The sequence below is a fragment of the Palaemon carinicauda genome, chromosome 6, assembly GCF_036898095.1.
Source record: "Palaemon carinicauda isolate YSFRI2023 chromosome 6, ASM3689809v2, whole genome shotgun sequence".
NCBI classification, from domain to species: Eukaryota; Metazoa; Arthropoda; class Malacostraca; order Decapoda; family Palaemonidae; genus Palaemon; species Palaemon carinicauda.
The window spans coordinates 150,871,794-150,898,597 of record NC_090730.1 but is presented as its reverse complement, the minus strand read 5'-3'; the positions used below and the strand labels follow the sequence as shown (position 1 = coordinate 150,898,597).

Here is a 26,804-nt window from a genome sequence, read left to right as displayed (position 1 = left end):
GGAAAAGGAATGTAATACCTGATAAATTATCAAGTCAGTGGTCCCTTTATTGTCAAATGGCGAGGAGCCTCCTGACTTTGTGGGTTTCTTCGACAATCGACATGTTCGGGAGGAAGCTAAACAACAAGTTCTTAGTATACTGTTCGCCGGTACATGATCATGTTGCGGTTTTGGAGGAAGCCTTTCAACACTTACAGAAAGACCTATAAGTTTATGCTTTTACACCATTTTGACTGATCAGAATGGTAATCAATAAATTGTGGAGTACCCCAAACCTTAAAATGACCTCAGTAGTGCTCAAATGGCGACATGCGTAATGGTACTCAGATTAACTGATGTTATTAAAGACACCAAGATGACCACCCAATTGACAGGATCTTCTCTACTATCCATATCTTCAGACTCGCTACAGTTCCTTGACATACCTGTCTTCATGAGTGAAGGATATCCAGCATCTCCTCGAAGTGAGAGGTTTTTTGTGAAACACTCCCAGATCATCTATGACTGTATACCAGGAAAAATGAGCCATCTGTGATTGATGCTGTTGGAGGAGTATTCCTCCTCTCGGAGCCTCAATCCAACTGATAGTAAACTTCTTAATCTTCTTGGAAAAAGAAAAACTTTACATTTTCGGCATTAAAAGGTTACCACTCAGCTTAAGTCAAGTCCTCAAACTGTAAGGAGCTGACCTTTAATCTTCATGGGAATTGTTGATGTTGGTTAAGAGTCTTGAATAATCTTGTCTGCCAAGAGAACTCAAAACCCCCACTTGGAACGTAGCGAAACTTCTCAGGTCTTTAAAAAATAGCCCCTACGAACCACTAAGTTGAGCCTCGGATAGGGACCTGTTCTTGAAACCATTTGTGTCCTTGCTGTGGCTTCGACAAAATGGATAGGCAAGCTACTCGGAATGTCATATCTCGTCAGCCGCACAGAGGGTTGGAGGAAGGTATCGTTTTCCTTTGTTCCCTAATTCATAGTAAATACACAAAACCCAACCGTAAACAACTCAAAATTTGATTGATTTTCAGTTTCCTCCTTTGCGGAACTAACTGCCAATCCGGATGAGTTGCTTTTGTGCTTTGTGGGGACTCTACCTCAAGAGAATTCAACCATTCAGACCACAACTGCAGAATCTTTTCATCAGTGCAGGGAGGCTCAAGGAGAAAATAACCAGAAACATTATCTCTTTGTCTTCAGGAAACCATAGAGAGTGCTAGCCAATGATGAGTGGTGTGGGACAGTGGACACAGGCACACAAGCTCTGGAAGGTCAGAGGAGTTGGTGTAACGTTAGCCTTTCAGAAGAACTTGTCAGTGAACCAGGTCCTGAAGGCACAAATTTGAAAATGTCAGACATCCTTCACGGCCCACCCACTATCTATGAGAAGGCACCCACAAATCACTTGACACTTTCTCCCTCAATTATGTGGTTGCTGTTCAGCAGATGGCATAGTGTCCCTAGCTCTCTCATAGGACAAGAATCATCTGCTATAAGATAATGGTTACAACACCAGTGTAGGTGAGAGTAAGAATATCTGGCTCTTTTTCATCTTCTCCTTTGCCTTCCTTGGGGTGCAGCGGTTGGATCATTTTGTTGCTGGAACAGACTTAGATACAGGTAAGACACCATACAGAGTAAATATTCTCTTAATGTTAAGGTAGAAGTGCTTTTCCCCCATTCTCCTCATGAGGGCAAGAATGAATATTAAGGTGAACTGATAAATTTGTCGAACCTTACATTATAGACACAGTACCGTATGAGGGTATAGTTCTACCTTGATCACCTATTTGTGACACTAACCTAGCCCTATTCTCTGATACTGAAGTGATAAAAAGTGCATTGAAGTCAACACCCTTGCTCCTCATAAGGAACAAGTGTTAGACATCCCTGGTTTTAAACTTGCCAGTTTGGTTGAAGGAATTTCCTCCATCCTAAGAATAGGTCTCATATTAAAAGACAAGGGTTTTTACCCTTGCAGGAACAAATCATAAATGCTAGAAGTATGTGTATTTCTCTTAACTATACAATTCTGAATCCTTTGAGTTCTAGGTGAAGGTCAAAGTGGCTTTTTCAGTGACTTGGCGGGGTGGGTGGGCCTTCCCTTGTTGCCACCTGCCAGTGGCTTACCGACACCTCGTTATAAATTTTAGCAGCCGAGTTTCCAACTTTGCTGGAATCGTACTCTTATAAAAAGATGGGTTTTAAATTACTTTTAAAATTTTGTGATTCAGTATTTGTATTTTAGGAGCAAATATTATTTTAGGGTTTGCATTGTTCATGTATAGTTTTGCCTAAAGTTTTGAGCCCCCTACATATAATTGTGGCCATATGATCCTTATTTTAAAAGAGTAAAATTTTAAGACAATCTTGCAATATAATGTCAGTTTCTTTATAAACTTATGCAACAAGAGTTGTACTTTGCTTCAAAATTAGTTAATAATTTTTCTTTTAAGGACTAATAATAAAATGGTATCTTACGGCCATCATTATTTTTAAGGAATGTCAAAGATTTGTTACCATTAGTCATTAAAAATCTTTCCTTTATATTTCTTTTAGGAAGCAACAGCCATCATGACTACTGGAGGAGGAGGATCTGCTAATAATGATGCTTCTCCAAAGAAGAAGGGTTGGCCGAAAGGTCGCAAGCGTAGACTCCTCCCCAAAGACTCTAATGCTCCAAAAGGCCCATTATCAGGTTAGTTTGAAATTTCTTAAGTCATTAAAAAGAAAAATGGTTAAGGACTGCCTTGATTCAGAATTGAAATTGTTTGATTTATCCTTAAAGATACAATATTTATATATGTGTTTTGGTAGCTAATTAGGAGACTTTCTCAATGATCTAACTTTTTGTGTAATTAAAGAAGAAACAGACCGAATATGTTTCTCAAAAATGAATTTGCAATAAAAAATCACACCTAAACTTTTGTAACTACTGAAATATTATCAATGCAGAGATCTGGATGTTGAGGAACCACTGTCCCTGACCTACGAACAATCATACTTTGAGTATTGTTAGGGTTCAACTTCATGCCCCATAATTTGCACCTTGCACTAATTCTACCTAGATTTCTATTAAGGGATTCAGAAACCCCGGATCCATATTCAAATGGAATTGATGGAATGAGAGTAGCATCATATGCATATGCAACATACTTGTTTTCTGTCAAACCACATACCGGTATGTATAGGCTATATAATATGAAAAGTAATGGGCCAAAAACACCAGGTATCACAATCCTATACTCACTATGGTTCCCATCAATAACTCTTTTCATTGTATCACAGTACGTAAAAGTTCAATAATGATACCAAGAAGTAACCCACCTACTGTACATCAATGTCAATACTGTGAACTTCCTGACCACAATCAAGGAATTTCTGCTTGCCATTAGAAATTGTTTTATGGGCATCTCATGCTCCAAGGGCTGTTGGTCCTCTGATGGATTTCTCTGAGGATGTTCTTATGACTGAGGTTGTATTCTTTCCTTTTCAAACTCAAGTTCTACCTTCCCTTTAGCCTTCTTGATTTTACTTTTTATTTCCTTCATTTGTCTTGTGACTGATATAGATAGGGATAGGGAGTCAACTTCCTATGTGGATTAGTACTTTATTTTTCATGGATTTTTTTTTTTTTCACAAGAGAAATCCTGTCAAAGCTTTCATTCATGATAGATGTGCAGTGGGAGGTAGGTGTTTGATATCTTCTCAATTCTTTTGACATCATCTTCCTGGACTTTTCCAGAGAGGAATTCTGATTTGAGTTCCCTATCTTGTTATTCCTCAAAGTTGTGACAAAAGATAGTTTGCACTTCCTTTGACCATTGCCATTCAAATTCCAATCTGCCTGTTATTAAAGTATGAGGCCTAAGCTTGTTTGGTACTGGTCCTCGGGCACTGGGAGTGATACAATTTTATGGTAATAGTCATTCTCAGTGATTCTGGTTCTAGGTTACCATGAAAGGTGTCACTCAGGCATAATATTCTGCAGTGCTGTCCATAAGCATGATCAGTATATAGTACCAATCTCGACCTGATACTTTCTGTGAGTATAATTGTTCTACAATACCATCTGTGAGTGATCCTCGAATGGTCTCTTGGTACTGTGTGTTAAAACAGTCTTTGCTTGGTACCAATCCTATCTTTTGTGCACTGATACAGTACTGCTTTAAAGATTGATCGTTCTCTACCACTATCAAGGGCTTTGTCTGCTCATTTACTGGTTTTGGGTTGCCCAAATCAGTGCTGATCTTAAGCTCATATAGATTGTGACTGTCTGCCTATGATACAATGTGGCTAGATTTCTTGTCATTGATTTTTATGGGAAAGGTATTGCGGATGATGACTCGCTTGTTCCCATACCAGCTCAGGCTAATGGACATATGAACTGGATTTTGTGGTTAATTACCAATGCAGTCACAATCCATGTATCAGAATGTGAATCCTATCCTGTGTTTAAGAATATTCCCAGTAACCCCATAGAAAAGTCAATAAGCACTGGTGTCCGCCAAATTATTTACAAAAAGTTAGCAACTTACGTAAAAGTAAAACAAATGGAGAAGAAACTTAACTTTGTGTGAAGGGAATTGAATATTGAAGCACTGCGCAAAGAACAATAGATGTCCAAAATGTGGCGATGGAGCACACTATATGCAATAATATGCGGACTCAGTGGAGGACTTTTAGTCTGGAGTGAAACAATAATATAATTGGGTTTTCTTCAATCAAAAAGATTATGCAATTCAATTTTAATAAGGATGCAGTGAAGTAAGGGTTATTATGATTTTCATTGTCAGTAGTACTATTATTATTATTATTATTATTATTATTATTATTATTACTACTTGCTAAGCTACAACCCTAGTTGAAAAAACAGGATGCTATAAGCCCTGCAGTACTGTACTAGTAGTAATGTAGTATTTATCGTAATTGATGATATATTAGAATTGTTATAATTCCAGGTTACATGCTGTTCATGAGTGACCAGCGAGAAATACTTCGCCAGACGAATGCAGGATTGGCTTTTCATGAAATTACAAAACTAGTAGCCCAAAAATGGTCCCAACTTGATACAAGTGAAAAAACTAAATACCTGGAAGCAGCTGAAGTAGATAAAGAAAGGTATGGTTATCAAATACTGTAGAAAATACATGTTATTTACGCTTTGTTCATTGGGTCTCATCGGTGCTGACTCGCTCTCATGCTGCCCTTTATTGGGTATTACTTTGTGTAACTCCATGCTTTTTATGCATTTTCAGTCTAATGTGCATTCACATTTATATATGTGTGAATACACTTAAGTGAAAAGAGAAAAAGCATCGAGTTCAAACTACAAATGCAGTGCAGCATACCCAGTTATGCTGTATAATAGAGGAGAGTTATTTGAAACTGATACTGTTCTATAAGTGAATTTTCAAGCCTTTGGGTTATACATAATTACCTTTTGTCTATTTTTATTATGTGTTATATAACTGGGAATTCTTTCCTGTATTTTGCGTTCTGTAACTATGAATTCTATCACTTTTGTTTTCTCTCTAAAGGCTGAAATAAACAAATTTTTTTCCAGTTATATACAGAAAGGGGTTTGAGTGTCATTAAGTAAGGGTTCATTTATTATTTACAATTTTTCAGCATTCACTGATGTATGGAATATGTAACTTTTGCAAATAGCAAGAATGATTGATTATACCTGCCCTTCTGTTTTGTAGTAGGGTTGTTGTTATATGGAGGATGCTACAGTAACTTGGAATTTTAAAAGGAATGTTCAGTGATTTTAATCACTTTATGATTGCATGGCAAAGTGTTGCCTTGGGATGGTATGTGTGAATGATTTTGTCTTAATTTCAGATATCAGAAGGAACTTGAAGAATATCAGAAAACGGATGCTTACAAAAATTTTATGCAGAAGCAGAATCAAGATGACTCGCCACCAACGCCAAAAAAGCATAGGAAGGAAATTGTGGAAGAGAGGAAAGAGGAGGAGGAAGAGGTGAGTTCATGTGTACAATAGACTTTTTTTATTATGTATAAAAGTTTATATGTGCTAGATATTGAAGTGTTATAATACTCAGATATAATAGATTAAGATGTTCTCTTTTCCGTTTTAGGAGGTAACACCCCCACATTCATCATTAGAGATCCCAATCTTCACAGAGGAGTTCTTGAACCACAACAAAAGTAGGTGGAGAGTTTATTTTACCTTCTTTTCATATTTTTTTGTGTGATGTACAAGTTGGCCATATAGATTTTAAGCAATACGGTGTAACATATTGTACATCTTCAAAGGGAGGGTTATTAGTACAGAAAAGTTACATTCTTGGGTTGTCTTCTTCACCATGTTGGTATTGGCAGTTTGATAACACAGTACAGTATTGATTTTGTGCAGTATAGTTTTTTTAAGCACTAAACCATGACCACATTGTCTAAGATCTTGTGCATTAATTTTAAGTTATTTTTTAATAATATACACTATATAAGACCACAAGAAGATTACAAAGAAGACTTTTACCAAAATTAACTAACGTTAAAGAAGTGCATAACCCTTTTATTCATACAAGGGCTTTTACATGTGAGGTCTTATTCATTATATTTTATTTGTTCCTACATGTAATATAAACCATTGACTTTTATTTTAATGAGAATATGACTTCAGAAAAGCTGGAAACAGCCGTTTAAACTTTCAATAAGGTAGTATTGGGTGGGTAGGTGGCCCATCCGGCAGGCCAGGTAGTGTAAGCTTCACTCCGACTTCAGCCACTGTAAAGTACTTTACAGATATACTATTCAGTATCCTCATCTGGGTGTTTTAATCCTTTTTTTTTTTTTTTTTTTTTTTTTTTTTTTTTTTTTTTTTTTTTTTTTTTTTTTTTTTTTTTTCTCCAGATAAAGAAATAGTCTTGTAGACAGCCTTGTTTGAGAGAAGTCAGTGTTTCCAAATAACTAAGTGTGTTACAGTTTTCTGTGCTACATGCCATTACCCAATATACCTGATCCTGTCGGGCAGCATGTTTGTTGTTGTTGTTATTTTATCCCGCGTGTGTGTGTGTGTGTCCATATAATGACAACAACTACGTCAACCTAAGTAAGATGGTTTTCCTTGGATATTACTGGTGTTCTGTCGGGAGAAGAGTTTCTCCACTGCTGAGTGAAAAAGGGAGTGTTACCGCCTTTCATTTTTCCTTCACTGTATCGAGCCTGGAAGGCGCTAAGGACAGATAACCGGGCTTTGTTATTGTAGTCTCTTCTCTTCCACATGAGATTTTTGTTATTGTCTGCACAACTCTGTAGAAGATGAACTTCAGAGTTCCCTTCTCCCCTAAATCATCTTTCCCGAGTCTTCGCTCTAACTTTGATGAAAAACAAATAGAAGACGTCATTGAAGAAGCACATGAAGTCCGATCGATTGGAGTTACATATATGTAACTACTGTAATACCATTTCACCCCTTGTGGGAAAGATAGTGTGGGTACTAGGAACTTCTCATCTTGAGTGAGTGCTGTGGGTTGTTCCATAGTGGGAAGAAACTTTCACACACAACAATAGTGACGTATCTGGGTACTCGGTTGGGTGTGTGTTCACTCCTACCTGTACTCGGTCTCTTACCCAGGATTACTGAGGGCTGAGAGTTGCCTCATAGCTGGAAGAAATCTTTATTCTTACAACTCTCGTGCAAGCCGAGTATACCCGCTGTTGGTCGGGAAGTAAACGCGCTGCCTCCTGGACGATTTCTCTTCATGCAGACCTGAACGCATAAGGTCCCCTTTAACACAAGGGTTTATTCTGACTGGTCTTCACATTATCTTTCCACACAGGAACGTTTCAGAGAGAACCAACTACTGCATGGTCACTTTGCTCAAAACAGGACTGGGTGCCCAAGGAGAGTTAAGGAGTTAACTCCTTTGTCTTCTACCTTTAACCATTTCAAACACCAAATGGCATTCCAATGTTCCAGTTATGAGATGCCCATCTCCCTAGTCAGATCTAATGAATACGTTTTGATACGCAGCTCATGTATTCACCAAATTTGTTGAACACTATGCAATTGGACAGGTCGTGCCTGTTCTTTAGTAACTTCCAGGCCACAGAACTTCTGGCATCTGCTTTGTTCCAGCTTTCCCAGTACATAATACTGGTGGAAGAGGAATCTATGATTGTTTTCATCGTGTACATTCTAGAAGATCTATTCATGAGTGCTAGGTTTCATCGTGCTCTTTCCATCTCATATTTTATATTTATGGAAATGTTCCAAATGTGTTCTCTCCAGACAAGATAAGTCTCCTTGCGCCTGTTCTTGATGGTTAACCATGTGCCACGATTGGGAACCATATGACTGTTGGCTACAATTGGGAAATTTATTATCAGCGGCTTCAATTGATAATCATGTGATCAAGAACCACTTGATTAGGAACCACACAATCAGAACTTACGCTTGTTCTTCAGGTGATAGTTACTTTTGAGTCACCCAGTAACTTGGTTCACCTTTTCCTGTTACCTGTTCCTTCTCAGTGCTCATATAGCCCCAAGGTGGAGGAGAAAAGGGTCACCAAAGCACAGGACAACCAATCTGGCAGAGTTGTTTGAGACTTCGACCAAATCCTCTGCAGAGTTTCATGGGAAGGGTTTTTGGTATGAGGTACAGCTCATAGTCCTGCTAACAGGTATGAGATTGAGCATGAGCACTGCTGTCAGGAAGTGAGTAGCCGGCTTTGTCCCTCTTCCGTATTGGCATTGTTCCCGAGATGCTTTGGTGACATCATCACTCGAGATCTCCCTATGGGACGATAGTGCTCCTCAACCTAGATCTTCCAACACAAGGAGACAGATCCATTACTTAAGTTTTTCCCAGGGTCAATGATCTTGAAACTGTTGTACGTTAATTGGAACAGGGGGCTTCTCAGATCCTATCTCAGTACTCTTACAAGCACTGAGATGCTACATCCTGCTTACACGGTTGCTGGTAAAGATCCCCCAACTAAGGACAGGCATTCAATTGCCTCATTTCGTTGGCAGACTTGTTGGCTATTGTCCTAGAGGAAGAAAGATTCTCCAATGGAACATTGAAATTGTCACCGGAAAAGTCCAGGAAGACCAATTGCGTAACTGATTTCTAAAGTTTCTCTCTCTGTGGATGGATGAGATATATGCAACTCATTTCTCAATATGACTATACATGGAGACACCATATCTATACGGTCTTCCATGACTGCCTACCAGTCTCCTGGTAGTAACGAAACCAATGACTCATGATATCTTGTTGTTAGGAGGTTGACAGGATTGATCACTTTTGCTCTTCTCTAAGACCAAAGTGCATTGATATTTCCTGTGTTAGTGAACTAGCCAGATTGGTTTTAGGGACTTACTCCTGTGGATGAGTTTCCTTTTAAAGGTTGAAGGTTTGTAGTCTTTTATTAAAGGTCTCTGGTTTTATGGTTAGGAAAAATACAATTGTTCCGTAACCGAAATACAAACCACGCTATTTACATTGGGTTTACCTTTTAGCATAGCTGAAATGGCGAGCCATTAGAATTTAACGAGAGTGTATTACCCCCCCGCGCTAGTTAGCGGGGGGGGGGGGGGGTAGGGGAGTGGTAGCTAGCTACCCCTCCCCCCCTCACACACCGGTGAAGCTCACTTTCACTTTTGGCTCGGACTGGGACAGACGTCTCTGTCTTTGTCCTCGCTTGGCAGCCATTGTTTGTTTTGTCCTTACTTTATCACTTACTTTTCTTTTACTCAATATATATGTAAACATTTTTTCATGTTTGTGTATATATTCGAGTATAGAAATCAGTAAGTTTCCTTTTCAGAGTTGTGTGTGTAGTGTACGATATCTCCGTGGAGCCCTCGGCAGTTTAGGCCACCACGGTGTAATTTTATGGGTTGCGATCGAGTTTGACTTCGGTCTTTCTCTCTCTCTCTCTCTTGAGGTCGTTCACCCTTTTACTACGTTACTACGCCTTTGTAGCTTCCTTCCCGGGTGGGGGGGGGTGTTGCTACGCCGTACGTTTTGTCTCAATTAGTTTATGAATCTAATTGTATTTGTTAATTTTTCAGCTTTGTAGAACGATTCCTTTCGGGGTTTTCGTTCTTTCTTTAGTGTTCATTCATTTTTAAATTACGTAATTACATAGTTACATAATTATAATTGTTATAATTCTGTTTTGGTTACAGCTCTCCTTCCGTGAGTGTAAGTGGTTGTGAGGGCACGTGCCTGTTGTGTAACTCTTGTTTTCCTTTTCCTCGGGATTCCTCTTTGGAGCCTTCCCGGGCGAATGAATGTGTACTAATGATTTTTTTTTTTTTTTTTACAGTTACCGATCTAGTTCGTTTCTGTAATATGGCAACGGTGTGAGCTGTCTTGTTGAGGCCTGGGGATTCGGCTGTTGCTGCCTCCCCTTTGGTTTTTCGTCAGGGGCGTGTCTCCTTCTACTGGAAGTACTCCCGTGACGATTGACAGCTCTCCAGTTCATTTTAGAACTCTCAGGAGGCTTGCCTCCTTGGGTGGGTAACTTTCCTTCCGAGGGAAGTTTTTCCTGTCCAGGCTTGAGTTTTTCCCCTTTTGGGGGGTTCTTCTCTTGCCTTTTTTTCGTGCGACTATGCTCTTGGTGCAGAGCGGTCGCACCTGCAGTTTCGCTCAAGGGGCTGGGCAACTGCAGGAGCCCCTCTTCGGAGGATTGCTCCCTTTAGGTCACTGGCTGACCAGTCTCTTCTACGAAGTGTTTCTCTTTCATCCGCGAGAGAGTACACTCATAGAGACTCCTCTTCGGAGGATTCTTCTGCTGCTGTTGCTGTTGGCCTCCTTCGCCGTAAGGCTCACCGTCCGCCTCGTCGTAAGGGCCTCCCATCTCCCTATAAGGGTGCTTGAGGCGCCTTTTTGAATCTCCGTATGCAGCCTACAACTCCTACTTGATCTTCCGCCCCTGGTGCAGATGGAACGGTCTTCCCGACGGACAACAGTCTTCCGACGGACATCAGTCTCCCGGCGGACAGACAACAGTCTTCCGACGGACATCAGTCTCCCGACGGACAACGATCCCTTCGGGGCAAAGGGTTGCCTCCCACAGGGGTTCTTCCCTTGCGTGTCAGGGTTCCCCTGCGCGCCCTTCTGCTCTCCTGCTCCTGTTCAGTGTTAGCGCACAGGCGCTCTCCAGCTCATCAGCGCTTTCCTGTTCGCCAGCGCTCTCCTGTTCGTCAGCGCTCTCATGATGATCATCTCTGCTGTTCCTGTTGTTTCCTGTTACGCGCCCTGTGCGCCCACGTTCGCCCTCGCGATCTAGAACTTCGGTTCAGGTCTGGGTCAAGGACTCTTCTTCTACGCGCAGGCTTCCACGTGTTGCCTTCTGCTCGCCAGCGCTCACCAGCTCGCCAGCAACCTTAGACGCGTCAACGTTCACCTGCTCGTCAGCGATCTCCTACGCGTCAACGTTCACCTGCTCGTCAGCGATCTCCTATGCGTCAACGTTCACCTGCTCGTCAGCGATCTCCTACGCGTCAACGATCGCCATCGATCTGCCACGCGTGTCAGTTCCCCTGAACACCATCAGTAGCGATCTAGCGCTCACCTGCTGTGGACCACGATCTCTGGTAGCTGAGTCTTGCCGTAGATCTTCCTCCTGCTCGCCAGCGCTCACCTTTACTTCCGTCCTTCTGTGCGCCAGCTTTCTTCAATCGCCAGCGCACATCTGTGCGCCCTTCTTTGCCACGCACCAATGGGCGCCAACGGTTTTCTGACCGTCTAGGATCGCCTGATTAACAGCTTGCTTCAGCGCTCACCTTCCTGATGCACCTGCGCGCTAACCATCACTAGTCTCTCTCGCGTTGGCAATCGCCTACGCGCCCCGCGCGATTCTTCGCCTGCGCGCTAGCGTTTTGTTAACGCACCACCGCTTGCCGACACGCCATCGCTTGCCAACGCACCTTCACTCTCCTACGGGCTATCGCTCGCCAGAACGCGCCATCGCGCGCCTACGCGTCATCGGTCTCCCGACCGCCTGCGCTCACCCGCACGTGCCCGCGCGGCCGCACGCCCACGTGACTGCACGTTTACGCTCATGCGCGACCGCACGCATGCTCTCCAATGTTCGCCCGTGCCCGAACCAACGGTATTCCATCGCGCTGACGGACGGCGTTCCGTCGCGCGGACGGACGGCGTTCCGTCGCGCGGACGGACGGCGTTCCGTCGCGCGGACGGATGGCGTTCCGTCGCGCGGACGGACGGCATTCCGTCGCGCGGACCGACGGCGTTCCGTCGCACGGACCGACGGCGTTCCATCGCGCGGACCGACGGCATTCCGTCGCGCGGACCAACGGTGTTCCGTCGCGCGGACCGACGGCGTTCCGTCGCGCGAACGTCAGCTTAATTCTTGCAGTATCCATTGCTCGCCTATGGATTATCGCTCGCCAACCACCAGCTCTTGCCCTTCCTACCACACTCGCCCTCCTTCTGCTCTTCTTCGCTCACCTTCGTTTGCGTTCCTGCGTGCCCGCGCATGGGCGCTTCCACGTTTGCCCACGCGCAAATCATTGATTTACCATCGCACGAGCGCCAGGGCGATTGCGACCGCGATTCCCATTGGGGTTTCGCAGCATGGCCAGCCTGGCGAGTCTTCTGGAGCGTATTTCCAGAACACGGCCTCTCCGTGTAAACGCAGAGCATGGCACATGCAAGAATAAGAAGAATCTTCAGGGAGGTCTGAGCAACATTCTTCTTTCCAGAACCTGGGTTAGCCCTTAACCGTCATTCCCTGGAAGGGTTTTTTGGCGGGGGTGCTTTCCGTTCGAGATTTCTCCATCGGCCAAGGGGTGACTGTTTACCCCTTCCTCTTCTGCATCTCGTGAAAGGGGCTTACCAGGTCCTTTCCCTCCTCGGTTATGACCCGAGGTTTTGTTCAAGGAAGCTACAGGAAGGTCATGGGTACTTTCCTCCTCTCGGGCTCAAGTACCTTGGCGTTTCGTCGTCAAGTATCGAACTTGCGGGCAAGCTCTATGTTAGACCATCTGGACGCAATGACCGAGGGCTTCTTTTCGGGTGTCTCATCCGTGGATGTCGACAACCTCAGACACCCTTCCATCCTTGAGAAGAGTTTGTTTGTGCCCAAGGACAGAGACATAGACAGCGGCTGTGTGGAGGAAGTCGACTTCCGTTTTCACTCCTCCATGGTGCTTTCTTCCAGACCCTGCAGGGCTCCAGCGCCTCTTTCTTTCAGCCACGTCGGCCTAAGTTATCGGACCGGCTACGACAACTGAGACAAGGTGTCCAATTGCAGTTCCCTCCTGTCAGGAAAAGATGGCATGGGAGGCTCTCCCGGGGGGGCATAGTCCTAGAGGGAGCGGCAGAGTTCACGAACTCTAGGATTGGCACACCCCCCCTTGCAGGTTTCACGCTGGGAGGATGCCGAAGGTTACTCATCCGGGTGTCAGCTTCCCGATGCCCATTCCTGCATGATCTCTGTGATCAGCCAAGGATATCGCGCCTGCCGTCTCTGTCAGCGAATTCAGTGTCTCTGAACCTCTATGCCATAGGGTCAGCAAGAGTTTGCCCGTTTTGGCAGAATGATCCATGCCTTAGGAGAAGGTCCTCCATAGGATCGTCGACGGCTTCACCCCCGGCTTCTTCAGTCGATACTTTCTTGTAAGGAAGTATCTGAGACGGGAGTTCCGTAATCGACCTCTCAGCCCTGATCAAGTTTGTCGAACAAACTTTGTCCAGCGTGGAACAGCAGAATCGATCAGACTGGTAACGAGGCGACAGGACTCCTTAGGCCCTGGATCGGAAGTACGGGTACTTTCAGTTTCCATTCCATCCATCTTCCAGGAAGCTCGTGGAATTCAGCCTAGACTACAGGTATTCCTGCTTAAGATGCTGTGTGGCTATCCCGCCGTGGCATCGCAGGTTTTTTCCCCAGAGAACTCTCCCTGCTTTCCTCATGGCTGCTCAGGTGCAGGCTTCCGCCTCCTTCGCCTTTTGGAGGTCTGGTCAACTCCGGTAGGCTCGGGTTCGACCTTCTTCAGCGCCGGGACAAGCTTCCGGATGCTTACCATGAGTGGGGGTTCATGGTATTTTGCTAGGAGCCTTCTTTTCTTCTGCTTCAACATCTGGAATATCTTGCCATGATATTGAGTCAACGGCCTTACCACGTTGGAAACCCCGCTTCTCGTCCGTCCAGCGAGGTTAAGCAACGTCAGTTCTGGTCGGTACTTGGATGGGTGACCGCCTGGGGACGTCAGATTCTGTTGCCACCTCCTCCAAGCCTTCCCTTCAGTTGACTGTGGCAAGGCTGAGGAGAGTCGCAGTACCTGTTCCCAGTCAAGCAGAGCTTTCAGCCCTACCTTGGAACGTTTCCTAGTTCTCTTTTCCTCATTGACCCGTCTATAGTTCCGAACGGTCGCCTCAGGATAAGTTCCATGGGGGGCGGCCCAAGTTCCGGTGGTTTCAAAGCAACGATTAACCGGACTTTCTGGCCCCTATGGGACCAGCGGAACGATTAGACCTGCAATGGGTGTTGACCTATGGAACCTCTTGATGGGAGTGGATATTCTCGTCCTTTCCCCACATTTTTTATGCTGTTCTCGGACTCGTCAAAAAGGGGGGAGGGCATGTTCCGGTCCAGGCCTATGGTCAGGACCTGAAGGATACCTCTCCATCATTCAGGCAGGCTTAGGGGCCGTAGTCTGGCCCCTCTACAGATCCTACAGCTCCTGCCGAGTCGCTCCATGCGCGTCGACTTCATGGTTCTGGCGTGTTCTAACCAGCAGGGGACGCATTTTCACACCTTCGCATCTTGCAGTAGAGATACCGAGATGATTTGAGATCCTCTCAATACCACCTTCGGCTCTCTCATTCCGGGCAGAGGAATGTTCTCTCCGACTATCCGAGCAGAGCCTCGTAGAGAGAGTGTACCTGGGGGTCTTTGGCCTTGAGTAACCAGCAAGTCCTGGTCTGGGGGACCTGATCTCGACAGCTTGGAACCTCAAGCTTCCGCTGTTCTTTCCCCCAGTCTCGGACCCAGAGACTCTGGCAAGATGCATTCCGGTGATGGTGGGACAACATCGACGCCTGCGTCTTCCCTCCTTTGTTGTCTGTTGAGAATGGGTCTCAACAAGACCAGGTTGTCTGTCAACCTTTCAATGGCCCTGAGAGCTCCACTGGGACTATGCGCAGAACGGTTTCTGGACCCTCTGCTTCCCCTGACGGAACTCCCGGGAGAGCTTCTCCCACGGCACAGGCTACTTAAACAACCACACTGCAACATCTTTCACGTGCCGTGGCGTCGCTTCGGCTTCATGCCTGGAGACACTACGCCTCCTCCTCAAGAAGAGACAACCCGCTACAGTCACGTCACCTGCGATAGTCATCCGCAGGGGTCTTCCAGGCGAAGTGGAGAGTCTTCGGTGGTTGGTGTCGTGGGAGATACAGTATACCTCTTCTCCAGCAATAACGATCTTATTGCCTTTCGGCGGGAGGAAACTCCTTTCCGCTCTCGGCAATGAAGCCTGTCGCTCAGCCTTTCCCTGACCTTCAGGCTTAAGGGAATAACTTTTTCCTTCCCGCTGGACCTTTCCTCGCTCATGCGAAGCTGCGAACGTCCCTGCCCTAGTCAGAGTGAGACCTCCAACTTGGAGCATGGCTCGGACTTTTTAGTCCCTTAACCCTGGAAAGGTATGATGGGTCGTTTGCGACCCCTATAGCATTTTCAAAACCTGTTTTTTCCCCATAAATCATCAGCTGTCTCGAATATGGAAGTGATCGACCTGCAAGGGGTGACTAGTCTACATGCCATTGCCTGCTTTAGGACTGATTTTCGTCTAACTTCCCTCCTTCCCCGTTTTTTTACCCCCCCAGGGGTCGACCTCGACCCTGAATACCTTTATAGGGGTAAGTGATCAAACAGCAAAGTAGGGGTAAGTGATCAAACAGCAAAGTTATTACATAATTATAAATTGTCGAACAGTGTTGATACTTGTTTGGTTCTTTAAAGTTGGAAAGTGTGGGTGGATGGTATGTCTACCACTTGCATGACATTGGTTTTGGCTTAGATGCCATATATTGCCATGAGGTCCATTTTCCCTCAAATGCTAATTTTTTTGGGTTTTTTGCAAATTTGATTTTTTTTCTATTTATTTTGAATTTATCTTCAATAATGGCCAGCAGACAGTATTCCCTCGGCATGGATGTCATCAACACACTTCTAATGGAGTTAAAAAGAGATGTTGATGATAATATGGAGCTTGCAACCCCATTCTTCATTCCAAGTGGTAGAACTTCAAAAGTTCAAAGTTGGAGCAAATGCTTTTTTGTTGACCAGGCGGACATGAGTCTTTTTATAGTTTATTTATGACATATTTGTTTTTGATGCTGTTAATAGTTTATATATGACATGTCTGTTTTGACGTTGTTACTGTTTTTAGAATGCTTTATTGTTAATTTGTTCTCTTCATTTATTTATTTCCTTATTTCCTTTCCTCACTGGGCTATTTTTCCCTGTTGGAGCCCCTGGGCTTATAGCATCTTGCTTTTCCAACTAGGGTTGTAGCTTGGATAGTAATAATAATAATAATAATAAGAGTTGTTGCGGTCTGCGGCCATTTTGTTGACATACCCGAAAGGTAAGTTGGCATATCTCTATATATTCTTGTTCTGTATAGAATTCGTGATATTTTGGTATAATTTAATGCATAAATATCATATTTTATAGGAGATACAATGATTTTCATAAGAAATTTACATTGTGAACTAGGCCGTCAAAAAATGACCTTTAGATTTCTCCCCTGTTATAACAGTAAATTACATCTTAGTGCACATTTTATTATGTATTTCTGTTCTAGGATAATATGAGTTTATTCTATAAAAAAATTAGCCTCTTCCTATTTCATTTGGGTACCCAAAAAAATTCATGAAATTTGGACAAATTTTTTTGGCCAAAAAAATTTACCCTTTTTTTCTCATTTCAGATCTTGACTTCTATGGGTCCAACTCATTTCCAGCAATTACACGCTGTTGCTTTGCCATCTAAGAAGGTGTCCCTAAAGGGATTTATGCGTATATGTATATTTCTATTTTTTTTTAATATTTACGTCAAGTCTTTTTTTTTGTATGCTTAAATTTTTAATATATTTCCAATAAATAGTTATTTTGTAGATGGGTATCATTTATATTTTCAGTAATTTTTAGCATTCTTTGAAGTATTTTTAGCAAGTCAAACAATACAGATTGATGCATAACTAGATTTTTCCTGAATTTTTTTCGGAGTCGGGGTCGTTCACGACTGAGTATACCCTTAAAGGGGTGTCCGAGTAGCATACCTATCCAGGGTTAAGAGATCTTCTCAAGACCCTTTACGTCAGGCCTCTGATCGTATTCCGTCTTGGGGCTCCTGCTCACTCTGGCCGCGGCCAGTGTGTAAGCAATCTTCTTGGTCTCGTACGACTCCGCCCTTTCTAAGGAATGGGGGAAGGCAACATTCAGGTTCGCTCCTGAGTTGTTGGCTAGACTCAGAATCTTGGGGTCCCGGCCCTTCGGTCCAATTCCTTCAAGATTTCGAGTCACCATTCTGTATCTGATGTCCCAAAACCTTCTCCTTCTTGCCAGTAAAGGAATCGAGAGGTTAGCTTTGGGAACAGCTGCAGTTTGTCCTCAGTTGCAGCCGGTTTGGGAGCACAAGAAGGACACGGGGGAGAGTCACCAGTATACCTTTTCAGCTCGGGCTCAAGGACATTCATCTCGACCTGACTCCAGACCCTCCCCCGTCACGTCGACCTACAGCATGATGTCGGATACATCGCAACGTCCCTCGCCTTCGAGTAATACTACTCTGTGACGCAGGTGCTACAAGCTGGAGTCTGGAAGTGTCTAATGACCTTTGCAGCCCGCTTCCTGCAGGGCGTGACCCACAGGAGTTTCGATACGTTTTCTATCGCTCTGTGGTGGCTACACAACAGCTGGTCTAACCTCAGGCTCCTTTTTGGACAGGTAGCAGAAGGTTGAGGGCATTGTTATCAGGTTTTAGTCTGCATGAACGAAAGAAGTATGTCTGGCCCTTACTTCTTTCTTCATCATCCCCTCTACTGGGAAGCAGCATCCTGGTCTCTGCATAGCTGACTTCGAACCTCTGCAGGTAAACCATGCTTCCTTGTGTTCCGAGTGTTGAGTCAATACTGTCGCGTCCCCCATACCCTGACGAGGTGGTATTGGGAACGTCCTAACCCAGAGTTCCTTCTGGAACTCCAGGTCAACTGCCGAGGACGGGTCACACTTCTTCCTTCACACACAAGCCTATGTAGGCCACACGAACTTGTGAGGTGCAGGGAATCCTTTTCTCGAGTGCGACTCACTCGGATTCTGAGTCCCCGGGTAAAGCCAAAGCCAGTAAGGCTGGGGACTTTCCACCCTACCTAAGGGGTAAGTCACCCAATGTAAATAGCGTGGTTTGTATTTCGGTTACGGAACAAATGACAAATTCGAAGATAATTTGTATTTTTCCTAACCATACAAACCTTAGCTATTTACACATATTTGCCCGCCAGCCCTGTCCCCCAAGACAAGTCCTACCTCTAAGTGAAAGTGAGCTTCACCTGTGTGTGAGGGGGGGGAGGGGTAGCTAGCTACCACTCCCCTACCCCCCCCCCCCCCCCCCCCCCCCCCCCCCCCCGCTAACTAGCGCTGGGGTAATACACCCTTGTTAAATTCTAATGGCTCACCATTTCAGCTATGCTAAAAGGTAAACCCAATGTAAATAGCTAAGGTTTGTATGGTTAGGAAAAATACAAATTATCTTCGAATTTGTCATATTACTTTTAGAATTCATGGTATTTGGATTTTATATCTTCTTAATTATCAATATAATTTTAGCATTTACATTTCTTTCTTTTAAGGTATAATGTTTGATTTATAATGTATTATGATTAATTTTATGTATTGCATTTTAGTGATGTGTAGTACTTCTGAGAAATAAGTTTTACTTGCTGATTAAAGTTAATTTTTATGTGTTAGTTTTACAAGTCATGAATCATAAGTCTAATTTTTTTTTTTTTCTTTTGTCCAGTTAGGGAAGCAGAGCTGAGACAATTACGAAAGTCAAACACAGATTATGAAGAGCAGAATGCCATATTGCAGAAGCATATTGAGAGTATGAAGTAAGTATTGTGATGGGGTATATATTGACATCTGTGTTTTCACTTAATCGTGGCCAACCAAATGGGTACTTACATTAAGAATTATTCGTAGAAATTCTTATCGCCTACAAGGTGAACTGCTGGCAAAAATTTAATGAGTTATCCTCCAGTAAAAGTTTGAGACAAGCCTCTCCCATACCCCTTTCCTACCCAGAGAGAAGCTTGGGGATTTAAAGAGAGGGGAAGTTGTACTCTAAATCTTACACAAATAAAAAAAAAAGCTGTGTAAACTTTGGTATATCTGATGTTATCATTTCATCTTTTCTTAAAAGGCTTTCTTATAAGAAAGTGTTATATGCTAGCGAGTGAGTTATCATATTACTGTATTATATACTGTATTTCCCGTGTCATGAGACGCTACAAGTGGTGAGACGCACCCTTAAATTAGCAGAACAGTTTTTGGAAAAAACAAGAATTTTAGCAAATCCTAGTCAGCGACTCTGCATAGTGAATTTTCATATTTTGAAATTTTTTAAATGTTTAAGTTAATAAGGATAATTAGCTGCATGCCGGTTATCCCAATTTTATTACATATTCTTATAAGAAACCATTAAACCAGTCGTAGTTGCCACCACAACTGCACATTTAGTATTTGGTGTTCACCATGGTGCCAGATTTATCTGGTGGTAAATAATTGATAACATGGTTTTGCATGGAATTCTTGGAAACTGTGATATCTAATAATTGTTTTTATTTTTGTGTGGGATTTTGATTTCATATTCTGATGTGAATTGGATGACAGACAAGTTTAGGGTGAGATTGAGTTTCTGTACTTCAGTTAATTTTTGTTGGTTTCTTCACAGATCAACTGTAGACAAGCTGGAATCAGAGACCAGTCAACAGCGTAGTAATAATGCAGCCCTTCAACAACATATTGAAACCTTAAGAAAAACACTGGCAAAAGCATTTGGAAGTTTACCTCTTCCAGGTAAGTTTCTTTTTTGTATTAAGATTAGAAGTATTGTTACTCAAACAAATGTGCTCATTTTATATTTACTGATAGCAAGTAGACTGTCCAAAAGCAAGAAACTTGCAATTACTAAAAAAAAAAAATAGCCGAGAGACCTTTCATTCACACTTGTCTCTTGAATTGTCCATCTAAAGGACAAATATGGACACTTAGTAATCATTCTTTTTTTTCTAAATCTAATACTATATAAAAAGACAAGCCATAATTTTTTTATCTTGTGTAATAGGTCTATGAGGCCCTTTGCGTCAATAGGCGTAGGAAGAGCTGGTCATGATGAATAAACTTGTTTATAAAGTTTGACTCTAAATTTCTCTCTCTATGTCATTTTTACTTCTCAACATTACTCCTACTTCCTCCTAAATATTCAGCTTGCTGTCCTAACTCCACGAATAATATTGAAGTTGTTTGTTATGTCCATTGTCTCATTTCAATGTACTCATAGGTCCCCTAAGGAGTTGTCCTTATATGAGATCTGAAAATAGGATATAGTTGTAGTTGGACATCTAGGGGGAAAAGACCAAAGGTAAAGGTTGTAAAGCATAAGGCAGTTTGGACTGATTGATTATCTTTAGTACTGTCTAAAGTGTGCTCTGTAAGATGTTCTATAAGTGGTATCCTTTTAGAGGGACCTTTCTGTATTTGCTGAAAATGTAGTCTAGTTGGTTATGAATTTTGACATGGGTTTTACAAAATTCCTTGGTAATTATTATTGTAATTACTAGCCAAGCTACAACTCTAGTTGGAAAACCAAGATGCTATAAGCCCAAGGGCTCCAACAGGGAAAAATAGTCCAGTGAGGAAAGGAAATGTGAATTGATCAAGTGATAGAAAATGTTCAAGGATTCCGTAGAAATATTAGGGAACTTATTAAGTTCATATCCGAGATTTCTACGTCGGGGAACAATGTACTTAGAACCTTCTCTTAAGTAATTTTTACTACTGCTTCATATTACAAATTAGTTTTTACTTCCCCTGACACAGGCAATAATGTTGAAAACAGTGTTTATAGTTGTTGGAGTTGGCACTCTTGTATTTAATTACTAGTGAATCTTGGAATATAACTTAATCGTATTACAATGGTGATGTTGCTCAAGAATAAGTAGCAGTGTGTTCAAGTTTATTTTTCATGTCTGGTAGCCAAGATAATTTTGCTGAATACATGCTCATGCTACTAGTAAGGCAGTGTGTTATCTCCTCCTTTTGCTATCCTACTTCGTGCTGTCCATATTAACTTAGCTCTCTTATGGAAAATGTTGATGAACATAATGGAAAAAAAATAGTTATTAGAATGGAATGTTAAAAATTGTCTCATTGAGTACTTTTTCATTTAAAGGATTGGCACAGCTTGACATACATTAAAAAGATTGAAGAGTACTGTCATGTTTATGTAGGGTGGGGAGGAGGTTCAAAGTTTTCATTATGATCGTATTTCTTTAAGTGTTTGATGTAAAAGCTTGAATATTGTTTTTAGATTTTGTGTACAAATGCTTTTTATTCTTACTTTTGCATTTTTTTTTTATAATCAAAATTAATTAATTCATGCATCCAGAAAGTTTGTTTCTATACAAATATAAACTCTCATCATTTATAAGGGTTTACTCCTAAGGATCACCTTCCTTAGTTCCTGTGGTAGTTGGTCAGGACAAGTATGCATCTTGACCAAGGTAGTACATTCTGCATAAGTCTCGAGGAAAGGTGGAATGATTGACCCTTCTACTCTTTCCTGTTCTCTTCTGAAGGGGATAAAGATGCCGCAACCGTTATGCGGCAGAGCACCTTTCTAGCATGTTACGTTCTGCTAAGAAGCAATTCCTCCATCCTCCTTTAAGAGGAAGGATAGGCTAGTGTCTTCCATTCACAATCTTCTAGTTTTCGTGTTTGACTCCTCCAACATTGACACCCTGATAGAGTGATCGGTGTTCCATGACCTAGTATCGCACTGACTTCCTCTTAAGTTCTTACTTACCGAGGACCTACAGCTTCTATGTCTGTATGGCAGGAGGTTATTTGAGTTGTCTTCCTTTCTCCTTTATGGGCCAGGACAGATATGTACAGGGAAGGAAAGAACCTTCCCAGTCAGGTTTTATGGGACTGCCTCCCACCAAAGTATCTTAATTAAAGAACGACAGTTTTATTTCCGCATAAGAACAAATGAAAATTGTCAAGTAATTTATACTGTACTTTTCCTAGCTCTACAAACTTTGCTCCTCAACCACCCCTCTCACTCCTTAGGCCAAAAGTGATGTCACAGTTGGGGAAGCTGTTGCCTCACCCCCTCCCCACTTACCTCCCGCTAATTACCGCACTTACCTTGTTAACGATTCAGCGTTTTGAAGTCATACTCATCATTAAAGGATTCTGGGTTTTGCAGCTCAGGAAAAAACAAATTTCTTAAAAAAAAATTTGTGATGTTTTCAATTTTTAGTACATACTCATTTGTTCACCCCAGTTTCTGTGGCGTTCACATTTGGTCTGCTGTTAGATCACTCCCACTAAGCGCAAGTGGGTGTTGATATAAGTTGGATAAAAGTAATGTGGATATACAAGGGATTACTGTATTTTTCTATAGTTGCTCTATATTTCTTATTTAGGTAGTAGGTTGGCTAGAGCACCAACCACCCCTTGAGATACTACCGCTTGAGAGTTATTGGATCCTTTGACTTGCTAGACAGTACTACATTGGATCCATCTTTCTGGTAATGGTTTTTCTTTCTTTTGCCCACATATACAGTAAATAGTCTGGCCTACTCTTTCCACATTCTCCTCTGTCCTTCTACACTTGACAACACTTTGATTACCAAACATTTCTTCTTTACGCAAGGGGTTAACTATTACACCATAATTGTTCAGTGGCTACCTTCCTTTTGGTAAGGTAGAAAAGACTCTTTAGCTATAGTAAGCAGTTCTTCTAGGAGAAGGACACTCCAAAAATCAAACCATTGTTCTCTAGTCTTGGGTAGTGCCATAGCCACTGTACCATGGTCCCATAGCCTCTGTACCATGGTCTTCCACTGTCTTGGGGTAGAGTTCTCTTGCTTAAGGGTACACTCATGTCCACTTTTCTGTCCTGTATATCTTGGTCTTGTTTTTTAAGGTTTTATAGATTTGATATGAAAGATATATTTTAATAATTAGTGTTCCTAAAATATTTTATATTGTTCATTACTTCTCTTGTACTTTATTTTTTTCAATATTAATCTTACCCGATGATCATGTAGCTGTCAACTCCGTTGCCCGACAGAAATCTACGGTCGGGATACGCCAGCGATCGCTATCCAGGTGGGGGTGTACACAACAGCGCCATCTGTGAGTAGGTACTCAAGTACTTCTTGTCAACAAGAACTCAATTTTTCCTCTGTCGTGCCGCCGGCAAGACCTACTTGGATACGCTGTTGATTCTGGAGTTGTTGTTCACGATTTGGTGATGTATTTACTCTAGAGTTTAGCCTTCGCTATTCAGGAAGCTTTATCATTAGCTTAGCAAGCTTTTGGAATTAATTTGGATTAATTGTTAACGAACTTTGCTAGATTTTGGAATTCCCCCTTGACTACTTCTAAATTCAAGATGTCTGACCAGTCTCAAGTCCCTAAATACAGGCAGTGTAGTGTTAGGACTTGTGCTAGGCGTCTTCCGAAGGCCTCTTTAGATCCTCACACCGTTTGTTTCAATTGTAGGGGTAAAACCTGTCAATTGGAAGATCGATGTGGGGAATGTGCTGGGCTTTCGGAATTCGATTTTAACGAATTCCTCAAAAATGCACGTAGGTTAGAGAAGGAGAGAATCAGGAGGAGTTCTTCTCGCTCTGTGGATTTTTCCTCTCCCCATGCCCCTCAACCTTTTCCTTCCCCTTCCCCTTCCCCTGTGGTGGTGACTCCCGAACCTGCTACTAGTGCTCAGCCATCCATGGCGGATATGTTGCGTGCCATTCAGGCTCTAGGTGACCGAGTGGAGTCATTGGCTAATGACCGTAATCAGCTCTTGGCAGATGTCAGAGAGCTGAAAGCGAAAAGTGCAGTGGGAAGTGTTAGTGCTAGTGATGTGAAAAGTGTCAGTGTCAGTGTTGCGCATGAGGGTACATCTGTGCGTGCCAGTCGTCCTCCCAGTCCGGGACCTCTTGCAAGCTCCCAAGCCCAGGGGAGAAGCAATGTCGAAGGACCAAAGGGTTCGGCAGGCCTTGATCGGCGCACGGATGTATCCTCAGTGGTTGCGGACGTATCTGTTCAAGATCGTCCCATCCACAAACAGACGAATGAGCCCTTACATTCCTCGTCTGTGGAAGAAGTTTCCAGGAGGAAACGATGGACCAAGGTCTCACGACCGCTCAAACGTAAGGTCCCTTCCGAGCAAGTCCAACGGCCCAGGTGTAGCCACTGGGTCAGTTCGGACTCGCTGCAGTCATCTGATGACTGCACACCTCCCAAGAGAGGTAGAGTGGTTCCACAACAGGCCTCTGCTCCGTCTGTTGTTGCTCCAACCACGGTAGACCCTAAGTGGTCCATGCTGCAGACTATGCAGTCTCAGCTTGTGGCATTCATGCAGGAGTATCATGCTGAGAAGGTTAACACTGCACCTGTTAACCTACAACCCGCCGAGGTTGTGCGCTCAGCAGATACTGCGGCTGCCTGCTCCCACACTCCACCTGTGAGAGCTCCACCACCGATGCGCAGTCCTCCCTGCCAGACGCATGTTCTTGCTGCTGTAGAGCTGCCGGGTTCCAGCACTATGCAGCTTTCTCCGCAACCCATGCGGCATGCGCCGCATACCATACAGCATGCTCCGCATATACAGCATGCTCCGCATATACAGCATGCTCCGCAACCCACCGCAGCCCCATCCACGCACCAGCACTCTGCTTTTGTTGTTGCCAGCTCGCAGACAGACCAGCAGCGGCATGATGTTGGATCCGCAGCTACGCATGCACCCGTTCTGCCGGATTCAGCCGTTCAGCTTTCTGCTCTACCTTTGCCACTTCCTACTCAGCTTTCGGATGATGGAGTATCGGATGATGAAGCTGCACACTTGGATGAGCCACACTCTGACTTTGAAGGGCCCAAGTCTACGCCTCCCTCCTTAGACTTTCGTAAAGTCCTTGCCTTGTTCAGGGACTTGTATCCTGAGCAGTTTGTGTCTGCAACCCCTCGCTCTCCTCCTTCCAAGTTTGCTCTGGGCATGCAGTCTGCTGCGCCTGCTTTCACCAAGCTTGTTCTCGCACGATCTTCTAAGAGAGCTTTGAGGGTTATGGGAGAGTGGTTGCATTCCAAGAAGCAACTGGGAAAGACTGCATTCATCTTTCCGCCTACCAAGCTTGCTTCCAAGTCGAGCGTCTGGTATGCCACGGGAGAGGAACCCGGCTTGGGAGTTCCTGCCTCTGCCCAGGGCGACTTCTCAAGTCTGGTTGACTCTCCCCGCAGGTTGGCTATGAGACGATCGAAGATCTGCTGGTCCTTTTCCGATATGGATCATCTGTTGAAGGGAGTCTTTCGTGCCTTCGAGATCTTCAACTTCCTCGATTGGTGTTTGGGAGCCTTAAGCAGGAAGACTTCCCCTTCAGATAGGGACTCTGCCATGCTGATCATGTCCAGCATGGACAAAGCCATCCGGGATGGGTCTGGTGAACTTGCGGCTTCGTACGTGTCGGGAGTGCTCAAGAAGAGAGAACATCTTTGCTCCTTCTTATCGGCTGGTATCACTCCTTGCCAGAAGTCAGAGTTGTTGTTTGCTCCTCTCTCCAAGTGTCTGTTTCCGGAGGAGCTGATTAAGGGGATGGCTGCCTCTCTTATCCAGAAGGATACCCATGATCTGATGGCATCTTCTGCACGTAAGGCTAAAACCTTACCTTCCGTGCCTAGACCCTTCCGCCCTGCAGCAGTGGACACTCCTGCAACTCGGTTCATCCCGCCCTTTCGTGGCAGAACCTCCAGCAGAGGAGGTACCCGTGCCGACAGTCACCGTGGCAAATCCAAGAAGGGTTCCAAGTCCGCAAAAGGCAAGTTCTGACTTTCTTCCTCTCCAGACAGCAGTGGGAGCCAGACTCAAGACCTTCTGGCAAGCTTGGGAGAGCAGAGGTGCAGACGCTCAGTCTGTGAAGTGGCTAAGGGAGGGATACAGAATTCCGTTCTGCCGCAGTCCCCCTCTAGCTACATCTCCCATCAACCTCTCTCCCAACTACAAGGAGAAGGACAAGAGGCTAGCATTGCAACAAGAGGTGTCGCTCTTGCTACAAAAGGAAGCGGTAGTCATAGTCCAAGACCATCAATCCCCGGGCTTCTACAACCGTCTCTTCCTGGTAGCGAAGAAGACAGGAGGTTGGAGACCGGTGCTGGACGTCAGTGCTCTCAATGCTTTTGTCACAAAGCAGACGTTCACGATGGAGACGACGAAGTCGGTCCTAGCAGCGGTCAGGCAGGAGGACTGGATGGTCTCGTTAGACCTGAAAGACGCGTACTTTCACGTCCCCATCCATCCAGACTCCCAACCTTTCCTAAGGTTCGTCTTTGGAAAGGTTGTGTACCAGTTCCAAGCCCTGTGCTTTGGCCTAAGCACGGCACCTCTTGTGTTTACCAGACTGATGAGGAATATTGCGAAATTCCTTCACTTGGCAGACATCAGAGCCTCCCTCTATTTAGACGACTGGCTTTTAAGAGCTCCAACAAGTCGTCGCTG

General features: G+C 43.8%; 1 protein-coding gene across 2 annotated transcripts in view; it reads left to right on the top strand.

The window, feature by feature from the left end:
* Positions 1-26,804, top strand: part of LOC137642729 (high mobility group protein 20A-like) — a 42,446-nt gene that overhangs the window by 6,949 nt on the left and 8,693 nt on the right. For both annotated transcript variants that reach the window (XM_068375555.1, XM_068375554.1), the window contains exons 2-7: positions 2,560-2,698; positions 4,962-5,121; positions 5,848-5,989; positions 6,108-6,177; positions 19,041-19,131; positions 19,974-20,098. In XM_068375555.1, the coding sequence (XP_068231656.1) occupies positions 2,575-2,698; positions 4,962-5,121; positions 5,848-5,989; positions 6,108-6,177; positions 19,041-19,131; positions 19,974-20,098 (712 nt within the window). In that variant the 5' untranslated portion in view covers positions 2,560-2,574. The remainder of the gene's footprint in view (positions 1-2,559; positions 2,699-4,961; positions 5,122-5,847; positions 5,990-6,107; positions 6,178-19,040; positions 19,132-19,973; positions 20,099-26,804) is intronic.